This window comes from Podarcis gaigeae (genome assembly GCF_964106915.1).
Source record: "Podarcis gaigeae genome assembly, chromosome: 16".
Lineage (NCBI taxonomy): Eukaryota > Metazoa > Chordata > Lepidosauria > Squamata > Lacertidae > Podarcis > Podarcis gaigeae.
In genome coordinates, this window is record NC_139693.1 from 39,752,024 (window position 1) to 39,777,585 (window position 25,562).

Genomic DNA, 25,562 nt, shown 5'->3' on the forward strand with positions numbered 1-25,562 from the left:
TTGGAGCAGCAAGGTTTTCAGGGACACTGAAGAAACATTGGGAAGTACTGCAGCTCGGCAGGGAAGTATCTATCTGCTTTGCATGCCGAAGGGTCCCCAGTTCACCCCCAGCATCTCCAGGCAGGCAGGGCAAGGCTCTGGCCTGAAATCCTGGAGAGCTGCTGGTTTTATTCTGTATTTTTATGTTGTGAACCACTCTGGGATCTTTGGATGAAAGCTGGTATACAAATAATAGCAATAATAATAATGATGATGATGTTCTGATTCAGCATAAGGTGGCCTCCTATGTTTCCAAGAATCCTGTGCAACGCCATCAAAAATGCTGGGATGCAACTCTCAAGACTGTACATGGCAGCTTCAGAGAGGGAACGCTGCAAGTGATCCCCCGCCCAGGGAATAAGAACCTCAGGCGGCACAGTGCCACTGCCTCACCCCGAAGGACGGAGTTCTCCTGCGACGTCTGCACGACTAAGCTTTCTGGTTGGCCAGCCTGGCTCCGCGGAGAGAGCTGCTCCTGCTTCACTCCAGGGAAAGGCACTAGAAAACATTAACATATCATGCAGCCATGTTACAGTGCCAGAAGAGGAGTGGACTGGGGGTGGGGGCAGCTGTCAGGCTGCTTCCTGCCATAATTTCTCAATATTCATTAACTGTGAAGTCTCTCTTCCAGCTGCCAGCTGTGGCTCTGGTGCCGACATCTGCATGCCCCACCCCTGCAGTCCAAGAGAATGGGGAATGTTATGGCGTCTTACCCAGCTTCTTGGGGTCCACAGTCAGAGGAAGGCCCATGCCGATGGAGCCAATGGGGACCTTTGCATGCTCAGAGCTGAATGGAGTGTGGAGCTGGATAGGCACCCCCTGAAAGGCACATCAAAGGGTGTTGTTACAGGGGAACAAGAGCGACAGGTGCAAGTACCAAAGTAGCTCTGCTGTCACACCTTCTGAAATAAGTCATTACTGCTGCAGTTTGATATTTCATTCATGGAAAGAGGGTGCTAGGTTCTGCATAGAGGCAATGGAGGACTGATGGGACAAGGATTGAGGGCAAGGATAAAGCCAACCACAGGAAACAGTCCAGGCAGCCTTTAGTTTATACTACTGTTTGCACAAGCATTTTCCCACAGTCACCTGAAAACTGATTATGGGTTTCGGTGGACCATTTAGGGCTTATTCACACTTACCTTTCCTCCACTCTTTGCAGGCACGGTCCACAATACAAAGCTACAGGTCAATGAGCCTTTTTTTGCTCTGGAAAAACTTGCTCTTTAAAGCTCATTTGGAGGAAACAACCATGGAAAACCCAAATTGATGTTTGTTCCGATTCAGCTTTAAAGAATGGATTTTTGTGGGGAACCCTTGGTGCAGAAAACCCAAAACAGAATAAAAACGCTTGGACATGGAACATTAAAAGCACAGACCTCTGCCTGGGAAAAGCGGGAAATGTTATTGCATTCTGCAGGATTCAAACTGCAGTACAATAAAATGCAATCTAAACAATAAAAGAAGTAGAAAACACACAATTAAAGATCAATGAGAATGTTTAATGCAATGAATGCGCTGCTTCTTGTTTTCAGTCACAAATTGACAGACACACTGCAGACCTCCTAAAGGAACCTCATGGACAACTGTTGGTCTGGGAAGCACAATGTGAGGGGAAACCTCCCCCGCCCCCGCTTATACTTTTAATCCATATTCCTAAATGCAACCAAGGATGTAAATACATGGCAACAATGTCTGTCCAGATTCATGCTAACCTCCCTTAGTCTCTCCCTCCTTCCAATCCCTGTTGCTTTCCTCACTGTCTGTTTCAAACTGGAAGCTGCTTGGGGGCAGGGACCTGTCTAATTTCCCCCTATGAAGTTCTGCAAGGTGCTGTACATACACAGATGACACTTAGTCTCTTACACCACTACCCCCCCCCCCCCCGCTGATACTCTTTGTCTGGGAGAATCTGTAAAGATCAGAGCTGCCACGAAAGGACCTGCCTAGCAAAAGGAATGTCTTCCACATGCCCTGACACCTGAGCCTTTACCTGGGAAATAGAGCCAAGGGGCCTTTCAAGAACAGAAGGATGCTTGGTAGAGATGAGAGGGGGAGGGTTGGAGATGGCGGACAATCTCTGGAAGCCCGGCCGAGAACCTTCATGCATGTTTAAGGAGATTGAGTGACCTGCATACAAAAATAAATAAAAAAGCAAGGAAAAAAGCAAGAGTATTTATAATTTCGAATTTTTATTTTTAAAGAAAGATTGCTTCACTTGTTGTCTCAAACTTCCAGTTGGGGCGGGGAGAGGTGTCTGTATGTGTGATAAGACTAGCTCAGCTGGTTAGAGTGTGGTGTTGATAACGCCAAGGTTGCAGGTTTGATCCCCATAAGGGGCAACTGCAGTGAGAGTCATTGTAGACAATACTGTACTAGACAGATTAATGGTCTGACCTGGTACAAGGCAGCTTCCCAAGTTCCTAGTGCTGCCGCCATGGGGCCCTGTGCCTACAAGCACTGAGTTTCCAAGAACGGTGGGACAGAATGTCTCTCATGGAAAGCTCATAAGCAACAGATTATGAAAGCTGCTTTCCAGGGGGGCTCATGGTGGCAACTGCTACCTGCATCAGGTTGTTCCCACCAGCAAAGCAAGCCCACTTCAGAGTGCAAGGACCTCAAGGACCCCTTTCCCCATATGAACCAACCTGGACCCTGCAATCAACATCTGAGGCTCTTCTTTGTGTGCCTCCTCTGCAAGAGGTCCGGAGAATGACAGCACGAGAACAAGCCTTTTCTGCGGTGGCTCCCCACTTGTGGAATGCTCTCCCCAGGGAGGCTTGCTTGGTACCTTCATTATATACCTCTAGGTGTCAGGCAAAAAAACATTCCTCTTCTCCCAGGCCTTTGGCTAACTAAATAACCTATGACTTTTAAACTGCATGTGTGTGTGGGGGGGGGGTGTTATTATTTTGTTTGTTGTTATGTTATAAATGTTTGTGGTTTTTATAAAGTCTCCTGTGATCCTTGGATCACAGCAATAACCCGATACCCTTTTAAATGTTCTGTGGGAGGGGGTTATTGGTTTTTATTATTGTTTTTATTATGTCTTTTTTATCTTGTGTGTTTATGGTGTGAACTGCCCTGGATGAAGGAAAGTATATGTCAGGAGTGAGCCAGCAATAAATCACTCAGAGTAAGTGAAGTTAACTCTCTGTTAGAAGAAATCAGGATGCGCTCAGAGCTGTCAGGCCTAATGAGCACAGCAATTCTTCTCTGGTAGGTCTTGCCCCTGTGAAGCAGTTGTGGAGACTGAAGGTCGCTGCCTTCCCACAGCTATGTTTCCTCATCTCCAGGGTTTTCCCAAGCAATCTGAGACTGTGCCTGCATGTCTGCCTTTGCTCCTCCTGCTTCATGCCTCTCCGTTGCAGCAGGAGGGGAAGAAACCCGTGCGTCCTCACCAGCCTGACTTCCTCATCCCACTGTCCTGTTTCAGCTTCTGCCTCTGATTCTTGGCTGCTCTCTGACACAGACCCTCCCAGCTTCCAATACCTCTCTCCCGCCCCCCTGCCACAGTCTTCTCCCTCTTCTCCCTGTGACCACTCACTGCCCACTAATCCCCAGGCTCTGGGCCTTCCTTCCTTGGGGGTTCTCTAGCTGCTGCCTCCCACCATTCCTCTGCATCCAGCCAGTACATGATAGTATTCAAATTTAACAACAATGCAACGGAAACCTGATTGAACCTCTCTCACCTGGAGGATTATACTGAAACACGTGAGGCTCAGTGTGTGGAGAGGTTCGGATCAGATCCCTTGAGCCTTGGTAGGGAAGCACCGGAGGCCAGCAGGTTGTGATGGAGGGCTCTCCAACCAGCTTTGGCCCCTCCGGGAGGGAGGTGAAATGCACTGGTTTCTCTGCAAGAGAAAACAAAGGGACAGCAAATCATCAGTCAGAAAGGAACCCCAACTAGACAAAACACTGGGTTTGGCTGCAGGACATCCATATGCAAATCCCCATTCAGCAATGATGCTCAATGACTGACCTTGTGCGGACAATCAGGCTGTTTCACACACACACATTGGTCAAGTGATCGCTGCAAAATCAAGCAACAACTTCCAGGCGCAGATGGGCCACTGCATGTGTAGCAGCAAAGAGAGAGCCGTTCGTATTGCTATCCTGCATTGCTTGAAACACAGTGCTTTGCAGTGGGACCTGAGCATATATGCAGCTATCAATCACAATTCAAAGAAATCAAGTTTCACACAAGTCCATATGAACTGCGGCTAATTATTCTCTCTCAATCTAACTAATCTTGTAAAACCTTTGTGGGATGATCTGAAGAGTTTTGAGTTACGAAAAGCTCAGTGGGGGGCGGGGAGAATAACAACAATAAGCAACTCTCGTATGCTACAATCCGAAGGACACCTTGCGGAGGAAGAGCAGGTAGGAAAGGGTCTTATCTTCTGGTGGCAACCAATCTCTGGTGTACCCTCATCAGAAACTTTATTTATTTATTTGAGTCATTTAGACCTTGTCCCTATTTAAGCCAAAGGGGCTCTCAAAGCAGTCTAGAAAAAGACAAACAAACCCAAACTAGTTGCAAAACTAACTTGTTCAGTTCAAGTTCATGCAAATTATTCTCCCCCCCCCCCAGCATTCAGAATGTTAAAAGCTACTGTGATGAAGTACACAATGTACTTAAGAAGGCTAAGAGTACATCAAAGCACACACACAGAGTGGAAGTTTAATTACGATTCTTAGCCTTAAAGGCCCAAAGGCACTAAAGTCCAAAAAGCACATTTAAGAGAATGAAGACAAATGAGAAACTGTTCAAAGTTCTACCCCAAACCAAACTTAATTCACATTCAGTTTGCCTGGCGATTATGGAAACTACTCTCGGGTGCAGCTTGGATGTTTTTGAACTAATTCAGTGAACTTCATTAAACTGAACCTGTTCCTTCCAAGCACTGTGGGGGGGGGGGGAGAGGACATGGGACCCAGCTCTTGGGCTCCAGCGCCCTCCAGCCAGCATGGCCAAGTCAGGGGCGCTAGGAGCTGCGAGTCCAACAACATCTGGAGTCAGCAGCTTCCTGTTCCCTCTGCAAGGGCGGCTTCGTCAGGCCTCTGCCCAGCACAGAGGCAAGGACCTCAAGACAGCATGGCTGGGCTGAACATGGTTCTCCTGTCAGGAATGTACGCCTCCTACATACACAGTACACAACTGTTTAAGAATAAGCCTGGTTAAACGTTACCCAAAGCTGATTCTATCTGCTGCTCTGCTTTTAAATCTGTTGCCTTTATTTGTTTTATTCTGGATTTATTTGTCTCTGCTGTTACTGCTAGCCCACCCTGATGGGTGTTTGCACTTAAGCAGGGACTATAAACCGTTGAGTTAAAAATAAATAAACCAAGTTGCTTTTTCCCAAGTCAGAACATTGTGCCATCTAGCTCACTCTTGCCTACACTGGGATGTGTGGGGACCTTTTTCAACTCGATGGTCACATTCCCTTGTCATTGCCGGGGTGGGGGGCATATGCCAATGGCAGACATGGGCAGAGCAATGGATGTGACTTTTCCCTTTGTGCAGTAGGCTACATTCCCGCCGTGGAGCCTCTCCATCCTCTCTCCAGGCAAGCAAAAGGCATTGCCACAGAAGAACACACTCCAGCCAGGCAAGAAGATTGCAAGGAGGGTGAAGAGGAGAGCAGTGTGAGGCATGGCCTGGGGAGAAGGGGACTGGCTTGGGGAGAGGATGCAGGGCCAGAGAGAAGCCCAAGGAGCTGCATTTGGCCCACCCCAGCCTGCCTGGCCTAGAGAGTTTCAGGCCAGGGTCCCTCCCAGACCTACCTGGAGATGCCAGGGATTGAAACTGGGACCTTCTGCATGCAAAACAGGTGCTTTACTACTGAGCTATGGCCGTCCCCCGAAAGGAATGAATGAACAAATTATCTGTTTGCCTTTAGTTACGTAAAAACAACTTTACTGAGAGGCCCACAAGCCAACAAACAAATGCCCTTAAGTTCCTTCCAAGCACAACTAATATCTGAGACCAATGGAGAGATGAGGATTGCCAAGACCTTCACAGCACTTTATGTCTACAGAGCAGGTCCCTCGAGAAAAGCAAAAGCCCAATAAAAAAGGAGCAGCATCCGCTGTCCCTGTGAAAACACGTACGAAGGGACTTGTGTGACTCTAAAGTCTTCTTTTACTTGCTCAAACTGCTAGCAATGCAGATGGGGACTGTTTGGAGTTACGCCAGAGGTGAGATGGATACTGAGGGACTGAAAATGACCTGTTCAACCAAGGACTTTTTTGAGGGGGGCAGAGATGAGCCTAGGGCCTCTGCGTGGGCCCTCACAGTGCCAGGGCTTCGACCCTGGAAAGAGCCAAGAGGGAGGTCTATGTGAAACACCCCCCCCCATGCTTTGATGTGACCCCAGCATCCGGACAGACAATGGAAGGAATGGGCATGGAAAATTCTCCCAGCCAAGCCTCACCGTGTTGGATGCTGCACCCTTGAGGGGACTATGTGCTCTGCTGGGAAGGGAGATGCAAAGCAATGGGGTTTACTGTCCTGAAATGCTTGTGTGTTATATAGGAATAGCTCCTCACGCTTCTCCCTGGAAAGTCTACCTCATGCTTTTGAGAACCAGGAGACTAAATTGCATCCATGTCGCCACCCCCCACTTTCTGGCTTTCTTGATTTAAGATGTGAAAGATGGTTTTTATCTCCACCTTCAAAGGATGGCATGAAGCAGACGGGAGACACGTCAGCATCAAAGGGTGAGGCTTGGAGGCAGACAGCAGCACAGAGGCCTCTGGCTCTTCAACGGCTGGTGCACATTTTCCTTGGTAATTCTCTGTGCTCCTCCCAGACTTCAACTCTCCCCTCACTGCACTCTCTTTGTCTCTCCCACAGGGACAGCCAAGGCTATGCACGGAACCCGGGTGCAGGAATTGCAGCCCTTTGGAGGGCCTTTGCAACAAAGGGAAGGCGGCTGCCCCACAGCTAGCAAGGCGGAGGTACCTTGACAAAATGGGGAAGCAATACGCCAAAAAAAGATTTATACAAAAGCTCGGCTATGGCCCCATGAATAGGGTGAGTGCGGGGCCACCGCTGTTCTTCAAAGAAACAGTTGGCATTTATTTAACACTTGTTTTGAATAGTTTTCTTTTTAATTTAGCAAACCTGTGTTTGTCACCATCTTGTGTAATCCAAGCAAAATATTTAGGGTTGCAGCCCATGTTGTTCCTACTCAGTAAACCCATTGAAATGAATGAACATGAATAACTTGGGTCCATTAATTATACTAGGTCTGCTCTGAGTAGAACTTAGTTGGAGACAACTCTTGGCATTTCTACAGCACTTTATTGTCCACGAAGAGCTCCACATGCATTCGGGTGAATCCTGAGATTGTCAGGCAAGTGAGAGTGGGGGGGGGGGAGTGCCACGTGCAGGGGCAGCAAAGGCCCCACAACCACTGATCAGATGTTTCATCCCTAGCTAGCAGGACCCGGGGTCAGGGGTGATGGGAGTTGTAGTCCAACAGCAGCTGGGGACCCAAGTTTGAGAAACAGTGCACTGCACTATGGGTGTCTCCAGACTGTCAATACTTTGTGGGAGGGATTCAATCACACCGACATATTGGGACTTTAGGTTTGCAATTAAAACCAATTAAGAAGCATTCTGTTGCCCCTAGTGCAACAAATCCACTTTAAACATCCTGCATGCCGAATGGGGTGGATCACTCTTTTGTTTTATGACAGCTTTGTAAATAAATAATAAGAAAAGCTCAATGAAGACTGGATGGCGCCTAAATTCTGTGTAAGCTTTGTGCAAGCAAATTAGGATGAAGGTTTAATGAACGGGTTGTCTGGAGGAGTCTACGTCAGACCACTGCTCCACTTAGCCCAGAACATATTGGAAGTGGCTCTCCAGGGCAGCCTTCTCCAATAGGGTGCCCCCAGGGATGATGGGAGTTGGAGTCAGACAACACCTGGAGGGCAGCAGGTTGACAAAGGCTGCTCCACATTCTTAGGCAGAGACCTCTCCTTCCCAGCCTTGCAGCCCAAGATTCTTTCAGATGGAGATGTTGGGAGCTGAACCTGGAACCTCTTCCGTGAGAAGGGCTGTAGCTCAGTGGCAGAGCATCTGCAGGTTGGGCTGGGAATATCCCCTTCCTGAAACCAGGGAGATCTTCTGCCAGGGTGGACCAGCCTTTCCAACCTTGGGTCCCCAGCAATTCCCATCATCCCTGACGGCTGGCCCTTCTCACAAGGGATGGTGGAAGTTGTAGTCCAACAACAGCTGTGGATCCAAGGTTGAGAAAGGCTGGTATAGACAATGCTGAGCAAGATGGCAGGCTGGGCTGACTCAAGGTAGGGCAGCCTCCTTTTTCCCCCTAAGTGTGAGCTCAGCTACTGAGCTTTAGATCGCTCGGCATAGAGTGCTGTTGCTGTTTCTCCCACAGCAGCGGAAGCCAGGAAGCCTGTGCGGGAGCTGGGACAACATGTGCTTTTATTTCTATCACTGAGTGTCTGGTGCAACAGGGGAAATGGCAGGGGAAATTCCTAATGGGAAACGACAGAGGCCCAGAAAATTGCTGGATCCTGGTATAAGTCCACTGGCTGCAATATCCAACATACGTTATTTGCAATGGATCTTCAGCCTCGTGCAAAGGAAAGACGTGTGCTGTGTATATCTGGAAAGCTATTCCACCTCCAGCTGAGGGTGGAAACGCTTTGAAGTCTAAAGTACGAATGCTTTATTTTGACCTCCTCCTGCCATGCCGCAACCTATATTAAAGGGGGGCTATAACTCAGGGTCTTTTTGATAGAACAGCTCTTATCCCTAGAAAGAGAGTTACTATTACCATTTATCAAGGCCCTGGAAATTGGAGCAAGAGAGACATCGTTTATACTATCCGTCATCCAAATGCATGCTCTTGGCTTTCAACTGGCCCTCAAAAGGCCAAGCTAAAAAGGGTGGCTAAATCAATAGGAAACATATTGCTAGCTCCAAAGCTGCCAAGAGAAAAGGAAAGAAAACGGCAACAACCCCACATTCGCACACTCTTCCCTCCCATCCCCTCCCACCCCTTGCTCTCGCCTCCTCTGCTTGGCTTCCCCATACAAAAACAAAAAGCAAAATGCAGGGAGAGAAAAAAAACGGGAACCATCTGAGGGAGAAATGAGAGCCAAATGGGCAGCGCTCCCGTCCGCCAAACCAGAAAAAGGCCTTCATGCCAGAGGAGGAGGAGGAGGCGGCAGTGTGTGTGCAAATGCTTTGGCTAGAGCAGCTCCTAGCTGACAATGGTTCAGCCAAAAGACCTGCAGGACAGGGAACCCCTCACTCAGGTCGTGATGTTGCTCTGGATGTTTGGGCCGGTTTAGCTGGCTCTGTTCTTCACGGGTGGGAGTGGAGGAGATCCCTCCTCCCGCCACCATATTTGACTTTTTTTGGGGGGTGAAATCCTCCTATTCAACCTGGGAGAATTGAAACAATGAACTCCCATTGCCTGAAAGTATAGTCCCTTTGCCAAGACAGCACGTGCCCTCCTGCGTGAGGATGACGCATCTCATTACCTTACTGCTCTGGTCTAAGGAACTTCATTCCCTGTATGCAATTCCCTCCCAGCCAGAAAAAGGGTATTCTAAATTCTTTAAGAAGGGAATGATAGCAAGAAAATTGGTGGGGGGAGAGACCACGTAAAACTAAACAGGACTGCACTTGCTGATTTAGTATATGGCATTTGTCTTGCTTTTGTGTCTCATCGCATCTGTCTGTCCCTGCATTGTCTGGAATCAGTTGAGATTTCTGCATTCCAGGGGATTGGTCTAGATGACAATCAGAGTCGCTTCCAACTCTCCAATTCTGCTGGAGGGATAAAAGAACTAATGACATACTGGTTGAGGTCAAATGCAAGGAACAGCACCAGGTAAGGGTCAAGGACATGAGCAGGGTGAGAAAGTCCTGGCTAGTAGAATGTGTTTGTACCAGGTAAGTAAGTGCAGTTTGCACGACATCTTGGGTGGAGTCACCTGTTAGTGCTCCTTTGCTGAGTTTTCTTGTGTTGAAAGTTCTTCATTTAAAATGGGTCTCACTTCCCCAGATATTATGTCTCGACAGACCTAGGAAACATGGCTAACCAATACCCAGCCTGACCGCTAGTCCAGCTGGCTCAGCATTGTTTACACTGACTTCTCCGGGGCTTCAGGTGGGTTCTCTCCCTGCCCTACCTGGAGATGTTGGTAATTGAACCTGGGACCTTCTGCATGCAAAGCAGAAGCTCTGCCAGGGAGCTACACTCCTTCCCAGTTAGACACCCCAAGGAATGCAGCCCATCTCCCTGCAGAGCAGGTTCAGCAAGAAGAGCACCTGCCCCGCATGGAGGAGGACTCAGCTGCAAACCTCAGCATCCCCACTTTAAAGGGCATGCAAAGACTTTTGCTTGAGATTTCTCAGCCGAGGGGAGCTGGGCCAACTCCACTGCTGCGGCTCAGAGACCAGCAGTTTTTGGCTCTTCTGTCTCTTTCCACCTTGTGACTAAGACACTGCACCCAACTTTTCTTGTTCCCTCCTCCCTCCCAATGCCTTTTCCTCTTGTGTCATGTCTTCATATAGAATGCAAACCTGAGGGCAGGAGCTGCCTTGTTTGCAGCAATTTGTAAGCTGCGCTATGGCTTTTGGTTTTATTTTTCTTATTGCAGAACTGGATAAAAAAATCTTTAAATAAATCAGCCTTGGAAAGTGGCAGACTGGCAAGCGGTCCAACTCAGTCTATGGCAGCTTCATGTGCAAGCTGGAGACCTCCCTGCTGGCGAATCTTCTCATAAGTAAACACTTCACATGGCAGGATGGAGTGCCTCCTGACAAGGACTTCCTCTGCTACTCACCCCCCCCCCAAAAAAAAAACATGTTTGTGTCCCTAAAGATAATATACCATAGCTCAGGGGTAGAACATCCACTTCGAATGCAGAAGGTTCAATCCCTGGCATCTCCAAGCAGAATTGGGAGAGAACCCTCCCTGAGATCTTGGGGAGCTGCTGCCGGTCAGTGTAGGCAATACTGATCTAGAGGCAACAATGGTCTGACTCAGTATAAGGCAATGTCCGTATGCAAAAAGGCAGAGGCCCAGTAAGCGCCACTCTCTCTTAGCACAGAAGGGAGCCACCCAGCAGCGGAAGGATTCTTAGACATGCATTATGAGGTGACCAATTGCAGTGCCTCCTCAAGTGTTTTGCCAATCAATACCAGGGAGGCACAGAGAAGGGGGAGAAAGCTACAAACTGCCCATTAGGTGCCCCAGCCATTTCCATCCTGAATGCAGCAGAGAATCTTTTACAGGAAGCCTTGCCCTTCCAGTCAGGGCATTAGCATTGATTCTCCAAGAACACTAAAAGCCTTCTGAAGGCAGTGGGGAGTAGCTCGCCCCACAGCCCTGGCCCTGTTCCAGATCTCCTTGCCCCGCTTCCAAACGCAACGGCCGGGGACATTAGTAAGAGGGATCTCCCGCCTCTTGGCATTTGATCAGGCAGAGCGAGACACGATGTTCCCTCTAATTAGCCATGCCTGCCTGACTCTGTGGAGAGAAAGACAGAAAAAGGGAGGCAGAGAAAGCTTCCCAAGAGCCCATGAGGTTGGCATGGGGGGGCTAATCTCCACCCTCACCTGCACTTCTGTGACCATTGCCTCCCCGGACCCCAAACACCCACACACCTTCTTTATCAACCACAGCTGGGCTCCTGCTCTGGGCCCTGGGGCTGCTGCTCAGCGGGGGGTCCTTCTCAGCTGGCTGCAGCTGCAGCTGCTTACTCTGTGCAGAGTCCTCGTGGGCAGATTCGTGGACCATGGTGATTTGCTGCTGGTAAAGGGCCAAAGCGTGATGAGGCACCTGAGACTTCAGGCTTCCGCTCTGCAGAACTCCCTCCTGTAAACCTTCTGAAATCTGCAGGGAAGGGAAGAAGAGAAAAAGTGGATGAATCCTGCCATTTGCAGCTGGTGTGTACAAACACATACATGCATGCACACTCCATGGGGCATGGATGAATGCCACACTTCAGCTCCTCTGCAGAGAGGTTTTCAAAAGCTAGTTCATCCTCACTAAGCCCCTGACTTTTCCCTCATTCTGGGGAACAGGAAAGAGAAACTGGAACAGCATGGGAATCATTTTTAAACCAAGGGCCGCATTTCCCTCTGGGAGCCACATGCTGGGGTGAGCAGGGCCAGAGGCAAAAGTGGCCAGGGCAATGAATATGACTCTTACCTTTCTACAGCAGGTGACATTCCAGCCATGCAAATGTCAGAGGTTTAGAACTACACTTGTCTCTCCCCATCTCGTCAAACAAGAGGCATTGGCATAGTTAATTGAAGGGCTGGGGCAGGGAAAGATCGGCACCCTGCAAGACTTGATTTCTGCATCTGTGTGCGTCTGATTCAGCTGGTGCAAAATGCTGTAACTGCACTGCTGGTAGGGGCAGACTACCACCAGCACAGAACATCCACTCTTTAAAAGCTTGCATTGGCTGCCATATGATACTGAGTTACTGTAAGTTCGAGTCTTATATTAATTTCCAATGCCCTTGTAAACAACTTGGGTCCAGGGTATCAAGGACCTCCTGATCCCTTATATCCCAACCTGATCCCTGCTATCTCTGGGGTGGTCTCTGCTAGTGGTCCCCCGTGGCTCAGATGCATGTCTCGTAACTGCTAGGAGCTGTGCATTAACTGTAGCGGGCTGCAGCCTATGGAATGAGCCTAACTGAGATGAGATGGGCATCCTTTTTGCTGAATTTCAGGTGCATGACTAGGATTTTCTTGTTCCAGCAAACATTTTGAGGTAGTATTTGGTTCTATGAAAAATATTTTTTATTGTCCTATTTTCTGTGGTTTGATTTTATGTATGCCACTTAGAAATAGGAATGATTAAGCTATATATAAATGTCTTACATTAAAAAATAAGCATTCAGGAGCCAGAACTGAGAGACTTGGAGGGTCAGACCCAGCTCCTCGGTCTGAGGTTCCCCAGCTCTGAACTGTGTGATACAACCTGCTGATTGCCTGACTAAAAGCACAACAAATGGCAGGTGCCCTTCAGCCTTGGGGCTAACTCACTGTCACTTGGGGGAGCTGAATGGTCCATGCAAAATATTCCTACCAAGCACAGTCTTGCAGGGGTCACCCCCTCCCCAAAGCCCCGGGAGCAAAAAGACAAATTGTTTTGAGGAAGGTGTTGGAGCTGGTTTGGGAGCCACTACTCACAATGGGCGGAATGGCAGCAGCTCTTTGCTTCAGCTGTTTCAAGTCCAGTGGCTTCTGAGGCGAGGAGCTGAGCCGGGTGTCATTAGTTGCCTTGAGGAGGCTGGGCCGGGAAGAGATCAGCCTGCGTGGAAACACAAAGCACTGCAGTTAAGAACGGCTACTGCTATGTCAGGAATCCCATGCCAAGGATAGGGAAACTGTGACCCCACAGTCTGTTTTCTAAAGCAAGCAATCAGTTCAGGGGTCAGAGATGGCTAATCTGTATCTCTGTACATGGTTTTGTATAACAATTCGTCTCACCCCTGACCATTGGTTATGATGGCTGAGGATTAAGGGAGCCAGAGTCCAAAGACACCTGGAGGCATTACACTGGGCTACCCCGATCTAGACCAATCCCAAGAGCAGCCTTCTGCAACCATCAGGCACCTGCTCCACCTCCATCTGCCAACCCCTTCCAGGTGTCCATGTGCACCCTGTGATATTTCTGTTGGGAAGCTGGTAACATGCGAGCTAGATAATGGTACAGTTCAGTGGTTTTGCAGCTGGCTGATGAACTGCACCTAAAATGTACTTACCAGCAGCTTCTTGTCAACCTGAACATGTGGTACCCCAGGGTTCTGTCCTGGGCCTGATGCTGCAAAGCAGCTCTAGAAATGACTGACTAGAGGAGCAGAGGAGTTGCTGAGTTGCTGATATCTTAAGCCAACAGAAACAGGATCCAAGATGATACTGACAGAACAGAGAACTTGGCCAAAATGAACAAAATGAATGCCAGCAGAGATTAAGTGTAAATTTTTGCATTTAGGTAGGAAGAACAGCAGTAGACGTGTCAGTAGACCACAAGCTAAACATGAGGCAGCAGTACAATGTGGCAGCAAAAAGGGCCACTTCCTTGCCTTGCCATCACTCACCTACCCAGCTACTATCTGGTTCTTCAGAGCAGGTGCCACAATGAGTCAGAAGGCTGGTGGTTTGAGCTCACCTAGGGATGACTGTGGACAGGATTCTTGCATTCCTGTGGGTTGGACTAGAGGACCCTCGTAGTTGCTTCCAACTCTACAATTCTATGATTATATCACCTGCCCATACCTCACTCTGAGTAAAGAAAGAGGCTGATTCCCTTTTCCAGGATATAACTGCTCTGTATGGGTAAGCAGGACTCCCACCTCTCCTCTTCCATCCCAAGGAAGAGGAGCACAGCAATGGAATCCAGGGAGGGTGTCAATCAACCATGAGGGCTGGAAGAACCAAGGTCCGAAGGGGAGGGTGGTACTCTTGTTGCCAGCAACAGACCATCACCCCTGACACAGTGAGCGGCTGCATGCTCAGCAGTCTCGCAAGGCTCTAGGGTCCTGCAAGCAAGCTTGCCTTGCCCCACCTTTCAAAGCTTGACTTGTGGGAATTGGGACAACTCTGTTGGTTCCACGCAGTTCTAAACTCCTTGCCCTGATCTAGGACTCTGTAAGGCTGGCCTGTTGCCTCCAGCCTGATTGGTCTCACCTTTCCCATCACCTCGTCTGTGTGTAAAGGCTACTGTGATTCTGTGCTGCTGAGTCTGTACCTCCAGTGCTGCCTCAAGAACTCTTCCTTTCTATCAGGTAAGAGCCTCTGTCATCAGTTTCTGAGCAGCCATCAGGCAACCTGGAGACCAAGTCCTCTGAGGAAAGCCTGAAGGCGTTGGGAATGTTTAGTCCTGAGGACTGATGATAAAGGGGCACACGTATATCAAAGCCATCTTCAAATATGTACAGTACTGTACAATATGTTATACAGTGGTTCCGCTCCTTCCTCCTGGGCTGTGTCCAGAAAGCGGTGATGGGGGATGAGTGTTCAGAACCCTGGGCTCTAACTTATGGGGTGCCTCAGGGTTCCATCCGCTCCCCCATGCTTTCTATCTATATCATGGGTAGGCAAACTAAGGCCCGGGGGCCGGTTCCGGCCCAATTACCTTCTAAATCCAACCCTTGGGTGGCCCGGGAATCAGCATGTTTTTACATGAGTAGAATGTGTGCTTTTATTTAAAATGCACTTCTGGGTTATTTGTGTGGCATAGGAATTCGTTCTCCCCCCCCCCCAAAAAAAATATATAGTCCAGGCCCCCACAAGGTCTGAGGGACAGTGGACCAGCCCCCTGCTGAAAAGGTTTGCTGACCCCTGATCTATATGAAGCCGCTAGGAGAGATCATCAGGGGGTTTGGGCTGGGTGTTCATCAGTATGCAGATAACACGCAGCTCTACCTCTCTTTTAAATTAGAACCAGTGAAGGAGGTGAAGGTCCTGTGTGAGTGCCTGGAGGCGGTTGGAGGATGGATGGCGGCTAACAGATTGAGGTTGAATCCTGACAAGACAGAAGTACTGTTTTGGGGGGACAGGGGGCAGGCAGGTGTGGAGGACTCCCTGGTCCTGAATGGGGCAACTGTGCCCCTGAAGGACCAGGAGCGCAGCCTGGGAGTCATTTTGGACTCTCAGCTGTCCATGGAGGTGCAGGTTCAAATTCTAAGAAAAAGAGTTTAGACTAAACATGAAGAAGAATCTCCTGACAGTATGAAGTTGTACAACAGTGGGGCGGACTTGTCTCCAAAAGCAGCAGGCTTTAAAGCAGAGGCTGGGGTCACATCCACACCATACAATGTAAGCATTTGGCTTCTTCCAGAGACTCCTAGGATCTGTAGCCTACCTGTGCAGAGCTGCAACTCCCAAACTACAGTTCCCAAGATTCTTTTGGGGAAGTCATATTCTTTTACTGTACGGTGTAGATTTGACCAAAATAGCCACCTTTCAGGGATGTGGTAGCAGTATGTGCCCTCCAATCGGAACAGAAATGCAGCCGATGACCTTCCCTGCTCAGAAGCCACCTGCAGAGGAAAAATTCCTTCCCAAATACAGTGATCTATCAGAACCGGAGCACAAGCTAAGACAAACAGCTTTCCAACAAAAAATCAGGACTAGGCCAAGTTTGCCTTTCGTGCTGCAAGCCTAAAGGAGAGTTGAGGCAGAAGGGAGCCAATTGTTAATCAGCAAGTTTGAATTCTGTTCTCAGTTAGTGACATGCTCTGCAAGAGAGATAAGAATCTGGTTGGGGAGAGAGGAGGCGGGAGAGGAAACAGGGAAAAGGGGAGGAATGACCACATCTGGATTAACTAGAGCGGAAGAGCACAGAGTTCAAGGACACAGAGAGTCTGAAAGTCAAGAAGGTGTTTTATGATGGGGAGTGTGTAGCTGTGTATGTGTGTGTGCGCACACATGTTGTGTGTGTGTGTGAGAGAGAGAGAGGGAGAGGGAGAGACCAGATGAGTTCTTTTATATGATCAGCAGCCAAATAAGCTCAACAACTCGCTCCACTATGGTGCAACTGCTTGCCAGAGGCAAGCCTCACAGATATGCAGTTGGAAACCCTTTGCACTATCTACCTCATAACAAAATTCTGAGATACTAGCAAAATGCCTGGCGTGACAACAGGTAGGGTCCTTCATCTCATGTGGATCTCTTTGTGTTTGTGTGGTGGGAAATCCCCCTCAGTGGCTGCCACACTCCGCCCCTGCACCAGGAGTGAATGGCAGCATGGGAGCAATAAAAGAGGGGTGACACTGCAATAAGAGGCTGGGGCCTAGCCACTAAGAATCAAGCTTCCTCTAGATCTGCATGGCCTAGTTTCTTTTTTTGTGGTCACTCCAGAGCAAGGGTCAGCAAACTTTTTCAGCAGGGGGCTGGTCCACTGTCCCTCAGACCTTGTGGGGGGCCGGACTATTTTTTTTGGGGGGGGGGGGATGAACAAATTCCTATGCCCCACAAATTACCCAGAGATGCATTTTGAATAAAAGCACACATTCTACTCATGTAAAAACACGCTGATTCCCGGATTGTCTGCAGGCCGGATTTAGAAGGCGATTGGGCCAGATCTGGCCCCCGGGCCTTAGGCTGCCTACCCATGCTCTGTGGTAGAATGTTTGTAACAGGCAAAACTACCTCATGGATACTAGCCAATAGAACCCGAATGAAGACAATTGGTGAAAAAGAGGTAAGCCAAAGGTAACAGAGCAGAAAAAGCAGATACAAGAGGACACAATTCAAAGGCTGCTTCAGATGGGGCATCCCACACCACAACGGCCTGAACAGGAAAATGCATGCGAGTCTCTGGTGCAACAATTAGGATTACGCATGAGGCGACTGCAATTTAACATATGCTCCTGGCGAAATTACAAGACATACTCCCAATTCCATAAGGAAGCCTGCCTTACAACCTTTAGAACCCAAGTTTTGCACTAATCACAGACCATGCAGGTCTTCTGCACCTGCAGGAGTACAGAAAACTGGATATTTCAAGAGTTCTACAGCAGACAGTGTTCTGTGTTGGCAACAGACTGGAGGATCAGAAAATCCCAAATGCACCCCCTCTACGATTATGCGACACGGCAAAATCCCATGGCCACAAACTCAGCAGTTAATGTGTAGTCCAATACAGCAGGGATAGAGTACCCTGGTGTTCTCCAGATGTTGCTGAATACACCTCCATCATCTTTGACCACTGGTCCCTGCTGGTTGTAGCTAATCTGCAGGGGCAGGGCACAGACTTCCCATCCCTGCCATACACCTTGCAGGTAGTGCACAGGCTGAAGAGCTGTGGATGAGGTTTCATCAAGTCCCTCAAAGTTTGCTATGTGAAGGCACTTCCAGTTCTTACGAACAATACACTGGCATCAGTAGTCCACACTTCTGTGAAACAGGTGGGTGGTGGAAGACTAGACTGTGCCATGAGCAGACTCTGCGTGGCCTGTGGGTATCAGAGGCACTAGGAGAGAGAATCTGATCCTGCAAAAGAGACACATGCAGATTTGTCTCCAGTTGGCATGGCTGCCACATTGTCTGAGCTGATTATCCAGCTCAGCCAAGCAAAATGAGTTATTCTTCATTAAGAACGCAAAAGAAGTGGAAAGGCTCATTCCCACAACAGAGTTAGCTCCCTGGGAAGCAGCATCCCAGGTGGCACCGTGTCAGCCGGCATCTCGGGTCTACCTAGGGCCAATGACCACAGTACAGTAATTTCTGGCAGGGGCGAGTGGACATCTCCCAGACTGATCAAGAGACGTGGAAGAGACATCCCAGGACAGATCATATGGGGGTTTGTTCCCTTTGTGCTTGTTTGTCAGCCTGAGCTTGGAGTGGCCTTGAAATTTAGGCAGTGAAATAACCAGCTAAAATAAACCAGGAGGAGGCGAAGAGCCTGGCTTTAAAACCCACTGGCAGTTGCAGAGGGGTAATCTGAGAGCACATTGAGAGAGCCACGGGAGGGGGGGGAGCCCTGAATTTTGACCTAGCTCCAATCCCTGATGTGGGGAACAGAGGGAAGTTTTGGTGTCGTAGCCTCTGCTACAGAGCTATCTGAAAGCGTGCCCCGTGCTTTCACCTGGCTTTTGAAATTCTGAAGCCCTTTCAGTTCAGCAAGGCCTGAACCTCTATGAACCTCTGTTCAGTTCCAGGTCACGGACAGTTCTTTGCCCACATCACGTTGCTCATCCGTTTATTGCTACTTTACTTGCTCCAGTCCTGGATTTGTTTACACATTTGCTCACCGCAGTGTGAGTCTTACAACTTGAAGCAGGCACTTAGAAACATCTGCGCTTACTGGCTTTCACCTATATTTCAAGAGATTTAGGCTACCTACCTCTGGGAGCTTTGCTTAATCATTATGTTTGCTCCTGGCTAAAAACTGTTAACAGTTTAACATCACTGGCTCTTACTCGCTACTCCATCTTGCGACACTTGGGTAAGAAAAAGCAGCCCAGTGCATTAAACTAAGACATCTTAAATAGCAAAACTCGCTGGCTTTGGCAAAAAGGGGTGTGCTCGTCTGTGCATTTTGTTCCCTTTACTTTGGGATAACTGACCAGAAATTGAGCTTTAAAAAAACACCAAATTGTAAAAAATGACTGAGGAGCAGATCAGAACTTTTCAGTTGCTGCCACAAGGGCAACAAACGCTTGACAAAAGGTTCCTCAGGGCTTCTTTCAGAACACCCAGTTCTCAGTCTTGCTTCCTCAGTTTAGTTTATTCTATTTGTTATTATTTAGAAAGCAGATGCCAGGAGACCCAGGTCTAGACTGAAGAGCAAGGACGTAGAATGGATCTATGGATCCCGATCTGTCGCATGGCTCACGACCAAGGGGCCTACGTGTCAGTAAGCAATCCCTGGAACTTCTTTACAACCAGCAGTTGGGGTTCAGGCATGGTCTAGGAGGCCAGAGGGTGTAAGGTCTCCCTGTTGAGCTGGAAACAGGAGAGGTCTGTGGCTCCTTGTTCCTGATTCCATTCCTGCCCTCCTCGCTGCTTGCACTTCTTTTGATACTGACGGCGGATTGTTTCCCAACCTTACTTTTGGATCATGTTTGAGACCCTCTGTGTTTGACCCTGGCTTTTTTGAGACTATGCTGCACCTTGAACCCTGCTTGGGTAAGCGCTTGGTTAAATGTGTTTCACCTCCTTAGGCTGAGATCCTGGCTCCTGAGGGCAGCCTTGGAGCATAACAGTGGCCTATTAGTGCCAGGGGATAGTGCCTGGACATTGATGGGGCAGGGTAGTCAGAGTCCTAGTCTGTTAGGTAACAGGTTGGAAGGGCAACAGGTTCAACCGTCAAATGTTGTCCAAGGAAGTTTTAAACTACTAAGCAAATAGGATAAGGTTTCTGCTTGGCACCTTAGAACATTCTCTGGTCACCTGACATTAACAGCCTTACCTCTCTCTTAGCAATGAACTGACAACAGTTAACTTATGTCTCTACAGGCTGGCCTTCTGCATTCATTTATATTTAGCATGACCTACAGCTGAACTTTTATTCCTAGCACTGCCAGAAGTCTTTATAAAATATATATGTAAAGATAATTATCTTGGGGGACTAGGTTTTTTTAAAAAAACACAACGGAAAGAGCTAAAAGCTGTTATTACCTTTGCTTTGGCTTGGCAATAGCTGGCAAGAGCGGCAGAGTGATGGAGGGCAGCCAGCGAAGAACTCCCTGAGCACCACTTCTATGAACTGTGCTTCATCTCACTGCTCTCCTCAGGGCTTACCCACAACGTAGCTTTCTGCTGCTAAAATGTGCATGCTGGCAATTCACTGCCTGTGCTGGCCTTTTTATCTGGCTGCAGGTCCTTCTCCTAAATTGCACAGGGAATGGTGGCGCCTGGGCCCATCCTGCCACCCAGGCGAGCATCAGGATAGGGCAGGAGCCTTACTTCCTCCTCCAACACCAACACCCCCAGGCCAACTTTGACAGGCAGCCAGTAGCAACCACCTGACACAATGATGGCAGGTGACCCATGCTCCTTTGCACCTGCGGTTTGAAGTAAAACCGTGTAGCTGAATGCAACGGACAGATGATTGTGGGTGCTTGCTCTAGAGCAGTGTTTCCCAACCTTGTGCCTCCAGATGTTTTTGGCCTACAACTCCCATCATCCCTAGCTAGCAAGACCAGTGGTCAGGGATGATGGGAGTTGTAGGCCAAAAACATCTGGAGGCACAAGGTTGGGAAACACTGCTCTAGAGATCCTGGCAGCCCTTGCAAAAGGCACACAGGGGCTTACAGGTGCCAACAATTGGCTGGTTGGTGGTCCCTGCAAAACCCAGTTTCAGCCATGGGCCTTATTTTCATCTGCCCCATACCCCTTATGGTATATGATGTCAGGTAGGCTTGGCCAAGTATCAAGAGGTTTCCTACAGTTAACGTTTGGAATGGATCTTCCAAGCCACCCAGCCCAACCTTTGGCACAGCATGGCCACCCAGCCCCTGTTTAAATGCCCCCTCTACTGGTCATAGAGTGCATCCCATGTGCAGAGGCAGCAGAGACCACCAGGTGCAGAGGAGAAACAAATGCAGCTGCCTGCATTTCTTGCCCATGGACTCCTCAAATGCATTTGGCTGGCCTTCATCCAGCCAGACACTTTCAGGTGGAAAGGGCTAACAGAGCCTTGTTCAGAGATATCATCGTATGAGGAGCTCAGTCAGTAGAGCAGGAGACTCTTAATCTCATGGTCGTGGGTTTGAGCCCGTTGGGCAAAAGCTTCTTGCATTGCAGGGGGTTGGGCTAGATGACCCTTATGGTCCCTTCCAGCTCTACAATGCTGTGATTCTATGATCCATTGCCATCATTAGTCCTGCAGCACTGTCAGGATCAGGCATGGGTTGCAGCCTGACGCAGGAGGAGGAGGAAGAAACGGGGGGAGAGGCTGAATGGGGAGAATCTGGGTTGGATTCCCGTCTCCAATCAGAATTTGGTCATTTTGGAAGGGGGAGCAGGGGTGCCAGCTCTCCTCTCTGCCCTTCCTGAGGAAAAGGGAGCCACAGTGGAGGCTGGGGAGCACTTTGGACAGCTGAGAAGAGGAGAGGCTGGACAGGAGGCGGCTGTGACTACACAGGAGCCTAAACAGGGAGAGTGCAGCTTTGTCACCTAGGACCAGGTGCCACCTCCACAGATGGGAGCAGACCCACCCCCTTCCAACAGAGTGCACACCTGCAATTCTGATATTCCCATAGGGCGAGGGGGTCACCTGAGTGAATATACGACATCTGGTCCATGAAAGGTGCTGGGAGGGGCAGGAAAACTTGTTGGGACATCTTCATTGCTCCCTTCCAGTTCTCAGCTCCTTGCTCTGCTACAGAACTCCTGAATTGTGATTCCTGAGCACTGTGTTTGCTGCCGAGCCTGTCCTGTTACTTGCCTGAATAAATATATCCTACTTACTTACAAGGAAGAGCTTCTGTCTCTCTGTGCTGGGAGGGAGCCAGGACAGTTCCACACAATACAAGAATCAGGCTTCAGTGCAGTGGCACCTACATTTTCATCCTTTCCCATTAAGGTATTAGTCATCTCTGTTGTCTTTTTTGGTGCCTACTGAAGACTGTCCTCTTCCAATAAGTCTTTTAAACGGAGATATTTGATCCGAGTCTACATCTATTTTAAAGCTGTTTATGTATGGTTTTTTAAAGTTTGTATTGTTTTGTATGTCAATTTTAAACTTCAATTTTTGATATATGGAATGTTTTGAACTTACTTTTACATTTATTCTGTTTTGTTTTATGTAATTGTATTTCTTTTTATAATTAAATGTTTTACTGTTGTAAACACCCCCCCAAGGGTCTTATGGGTAGAGGGTGGGCAAGAAAGCTTCTAAGTTAAGAAATAAACAAAAGAGCAGGGCTTTTTAATCTCCAGCTGGAAGATGGGCCTGCTGGACTGACTAGGGGTGACCACTGGAAGGGCTCAGATGCAAGCACAGAATCCCATAGCCAGGGTGGGGGCAAGACATTGGGTCTGAAGTGCCCTGGGAGTGATGCAATCACAATGGTGGGGATGGAAGGATCAGCGTGATTTAAAAAAACTTTTCTGGAATAACCAATACGCTACACTGGACCTCCTCCAGAAACTATGGGTAGCCTGACTAAAGGGGAGGGGCTCTCCTGCATAAGACATTCGCTGGACGCCAAATGCAGACTGAACACGCTGTGAGCACCTATAACTGGGCAAAGAGAGAATGACGGCCTCCCGTAACTCTAAGGTAGCTATAGCATATTTGACTTATTTAATTCATTTTCAAAGTATCTGTCTCAGCAGCAAATCTATAAATCATTGTCTGCAAGCTTACTGTCTCATTTAGATGAAAGCCAAGATTCCCTGTGTGTTTGGGAACCAGAACTTTAAGCAGATGCCTAAGAATCAGAGCCATTAACCTTCACTCATGTTTAAATACGGCTGTTTCGGGGGGGGGGGTGCGCACGCGCGCACATCTGGCCTGCTTCCACCCTAAGGAACAATTTGTGCCCCCAATGAACCAAAGGCTCTTGTTTGTTCCTGCAAGTGCCCAACCCTCACTTGATGAATGGCTGTATGGGAGTATGGATCCAAGAGGCATTTAATGAAATTGACCGAGGCTATGCACTAAACCACAAATCACCTGTCACCCAGCGAAAGCAGACACTTGTCCTAATCAAGAACAGGCCACTGGCATGAGATGTGACCATATTGCATCACATGACCTTCTTTAACCTCTGACAATGGGCATCGATCCTGAACAGTATAAGCACCAGGGCCATAAAGTTGCCCTTTCAATTACTGCCACTGGCAATGCGAGGCTCGAAGAGCCAAGGCGCCACAAATCATTAAGCAAGTGCAAAACCCCACTGAGGATAGCAGTGCAATAAGTCAGAGACTTTTAAGCTGCTGGTTACAGGAATGGTGCCCATCCACAGGCCGTTAAGCGAAATTTGCAGAATGTTCTGTTAGCGTACAGGAAGTCATATTTCTTTGGCAATAAACACAGCTCTCACTCCTAGATCCAGATACTGTCTCTCACTGTTGGATGGCTGGGACTTGAGTCCTCAGGACTGTGTAAAAGCAACCCCTCCCCTCAACCCCCCCCCGACCCTCATTTCCTTTCCAATTCCTCCCCTCGCCCCACTCCCCAATTGATAAGAAAACCTAAACCATATAAAGTCAAGAATGTGAAGTTTCTGATCAAAAGAACTTTTGGCAGATGGAAGCAAAATCCTACAAAGCTCCATAAATTACAACACAAGAAACAACTTCCTTTCTCTGGTCCCTGAAGGCATAAGTGATGGGTTAACACGCGTTGAAAAGTCGGTGTCCCTTACAATCCTTTAATTGCCTGTGATTGGTACACAAAAATCAACCCCACCCAACTGAAAACCAGACACAGTTCTACAGAGGCCCTCACTCCGTTCAGGAAAAACATGATTTCAAATCTCCAGACACCAACATTAAACCTTTTTTTAAAACGCTTAGGTAACTTGGCAGCTGAGTTTAGGTATTAAGATTACTTCTATAAGGGTTCCTCCATATGACCTATCAATTCAGCATTCATCCTTGCATGCGTGAATAAAGGTTGGATTATATCAGGTCTTTACTGAGAATTTGTGCTGATTTGTTTGCGGGGAGGTTACATAACAATGAGTATTCATCCTGATTTGCTTCCTTTTACTCATTTGCTCACCCCACACTTTGCAATGCAATCCCTGTCACTTTCCTAACTGCAAAACAGTAAGTTTCTTTTTTAATGTGGATTTGTTGTGTCAGGGCAACAAAGCACTTTAATAATCCACTTTAATTTTGCAAACCTTTCTGTCTGGAGGCCTCTTAACTCTTCCAAGTTTCCCACTCCATTTGCTCCTCACTCACTTGCTTTTGTCGCCAGCATCCTGCTCGTCCATCTCATCGGCACTGCACGTGGCACTGGAGTCGCTGTCTGGATTTGCACCCTTCCCAGCTTTGTGGTTCTCCTTCTTTTCTGCTTTGGGTGCTCCCTCAGTCCCTGTCACAACACTGGTGCTGGTGCTGCCACTGCTGCTGCTGTTTTCTGTGACCTGGTCACTGTCCTTCTCCTGGTAGACCTCTCCCTTCTCCATTTTTATTTCGCCCCTGCTGGGTTCTGGGCTCTTGGGCTTTTCCTCGGCCTCTTCCGTTTTCACCACATCAACTGTTTGCTCCTCTTGTGGCTTCTCTTCAGGGCAAGTTGGTTCAGGGGCCTCCTCCTCCACTGCTTGGATGGTGGCAGGATTTGCTTCTGGGGAGCTAGCGGTTTCCTCCATCTTAACAGCCAGTTCTTCTCCAGCATTGCTTCTGGTGTCTGGGGCTGGTTTGGGTCCATTCTCTGAGCTCTCTTTGGCTTCTGGTCTTGGAGAAGGGAGGCTCTCTGTGTCTGAGCTATTATTCACTGCAACTGGAAGTAGAAAAACACATTAAGAGCAAAAGATCAACCCAGCTGGGCCAGGCCAATGGCCCATCTAGTCCAGCATCTGGTTCTCACAGTCACCACCCAAATGCCTATGGGAAGCCCACAAGTGCAACGGCCCTCTCCTCCCCGCCTGTGGTTCCCAGCAACCACTGCCTCCGACAGGGGAGGGAGCACTCAGCCATCTATCTTAGTAGCCACATTATTTTCTATTTACTTGGCGTGGTAGCATTTGCTGTGCCCAAATAGTAACACATGAAGCTATGAGCCCCCACCCCACATCCCCAAGCTGCATGGTGCAAAGCTAGAAATTTGATAGATGATTTCCCTAAACTGCATTGGGTGCATGACATACACACAGAGTGCAAATCTTCTTTTCTATGCACCTATGATTATTATTTATTATTATAGGCAATATTTTAAAGATGGAATTTGGGTTCTTCACTACAGATACATTCAAGGATATTGTCTTGACACCTTCTTTTGAAGCAGCCACACCCACCCACCCCACACCTCTATACCACACTTAAACACAGCACATATTTTTACACAATATACACCTTCCCCATGCTACACATGTGAATA

General features: G+C 48.5%; 1 protein-coding gene across 50 annotated transcripts in view; it reads right to left on the bottom strand.

Annotated features, from left to right (window-relative positions):
- The window catches only part of NCOR2 (nuclear receptor corepressor 2), a 354,299-nt gene that overhangs the window by 52,308 nt on the left and 276,429 nt on the right, over nt 1-25,562 (bottom strand). For 49 of the 50 annotated variants that reach the window (XM_083716710.1, XM_083716707.1, XM_083716703.1 and 46 more), the window contains 7 exons: nt 24,425-24,965; nt 13,241-13,361; nt 11,699-11,927; nt 3,732-3,893; nt 2,033-2,169; nt 753-858; nt 433-537 (listed from right to left, as the gene is read on the bottom strand). In XM_083716710.1, the coding sequence (XP_083572836.1) occupies nt 433-537; nt 753-858; nt 2,033-2,169; nt 3,732-3,893; nt 11,699-11,927; nt 13,241-13,361; nt 24,425-24,965 (1,401 nt within the window). The remainder of the gene's footprint in view (nt 1-432; nt 538-752; nt 859-2,032; nt 2,170-3,731; nt 3,894-11,698; nt 11,928-13,240; nt 13,362-24,424; nt 24,966-25,562) is intronic. The other variant, XM_083716714.1, reaches the window with a different exon arrangement.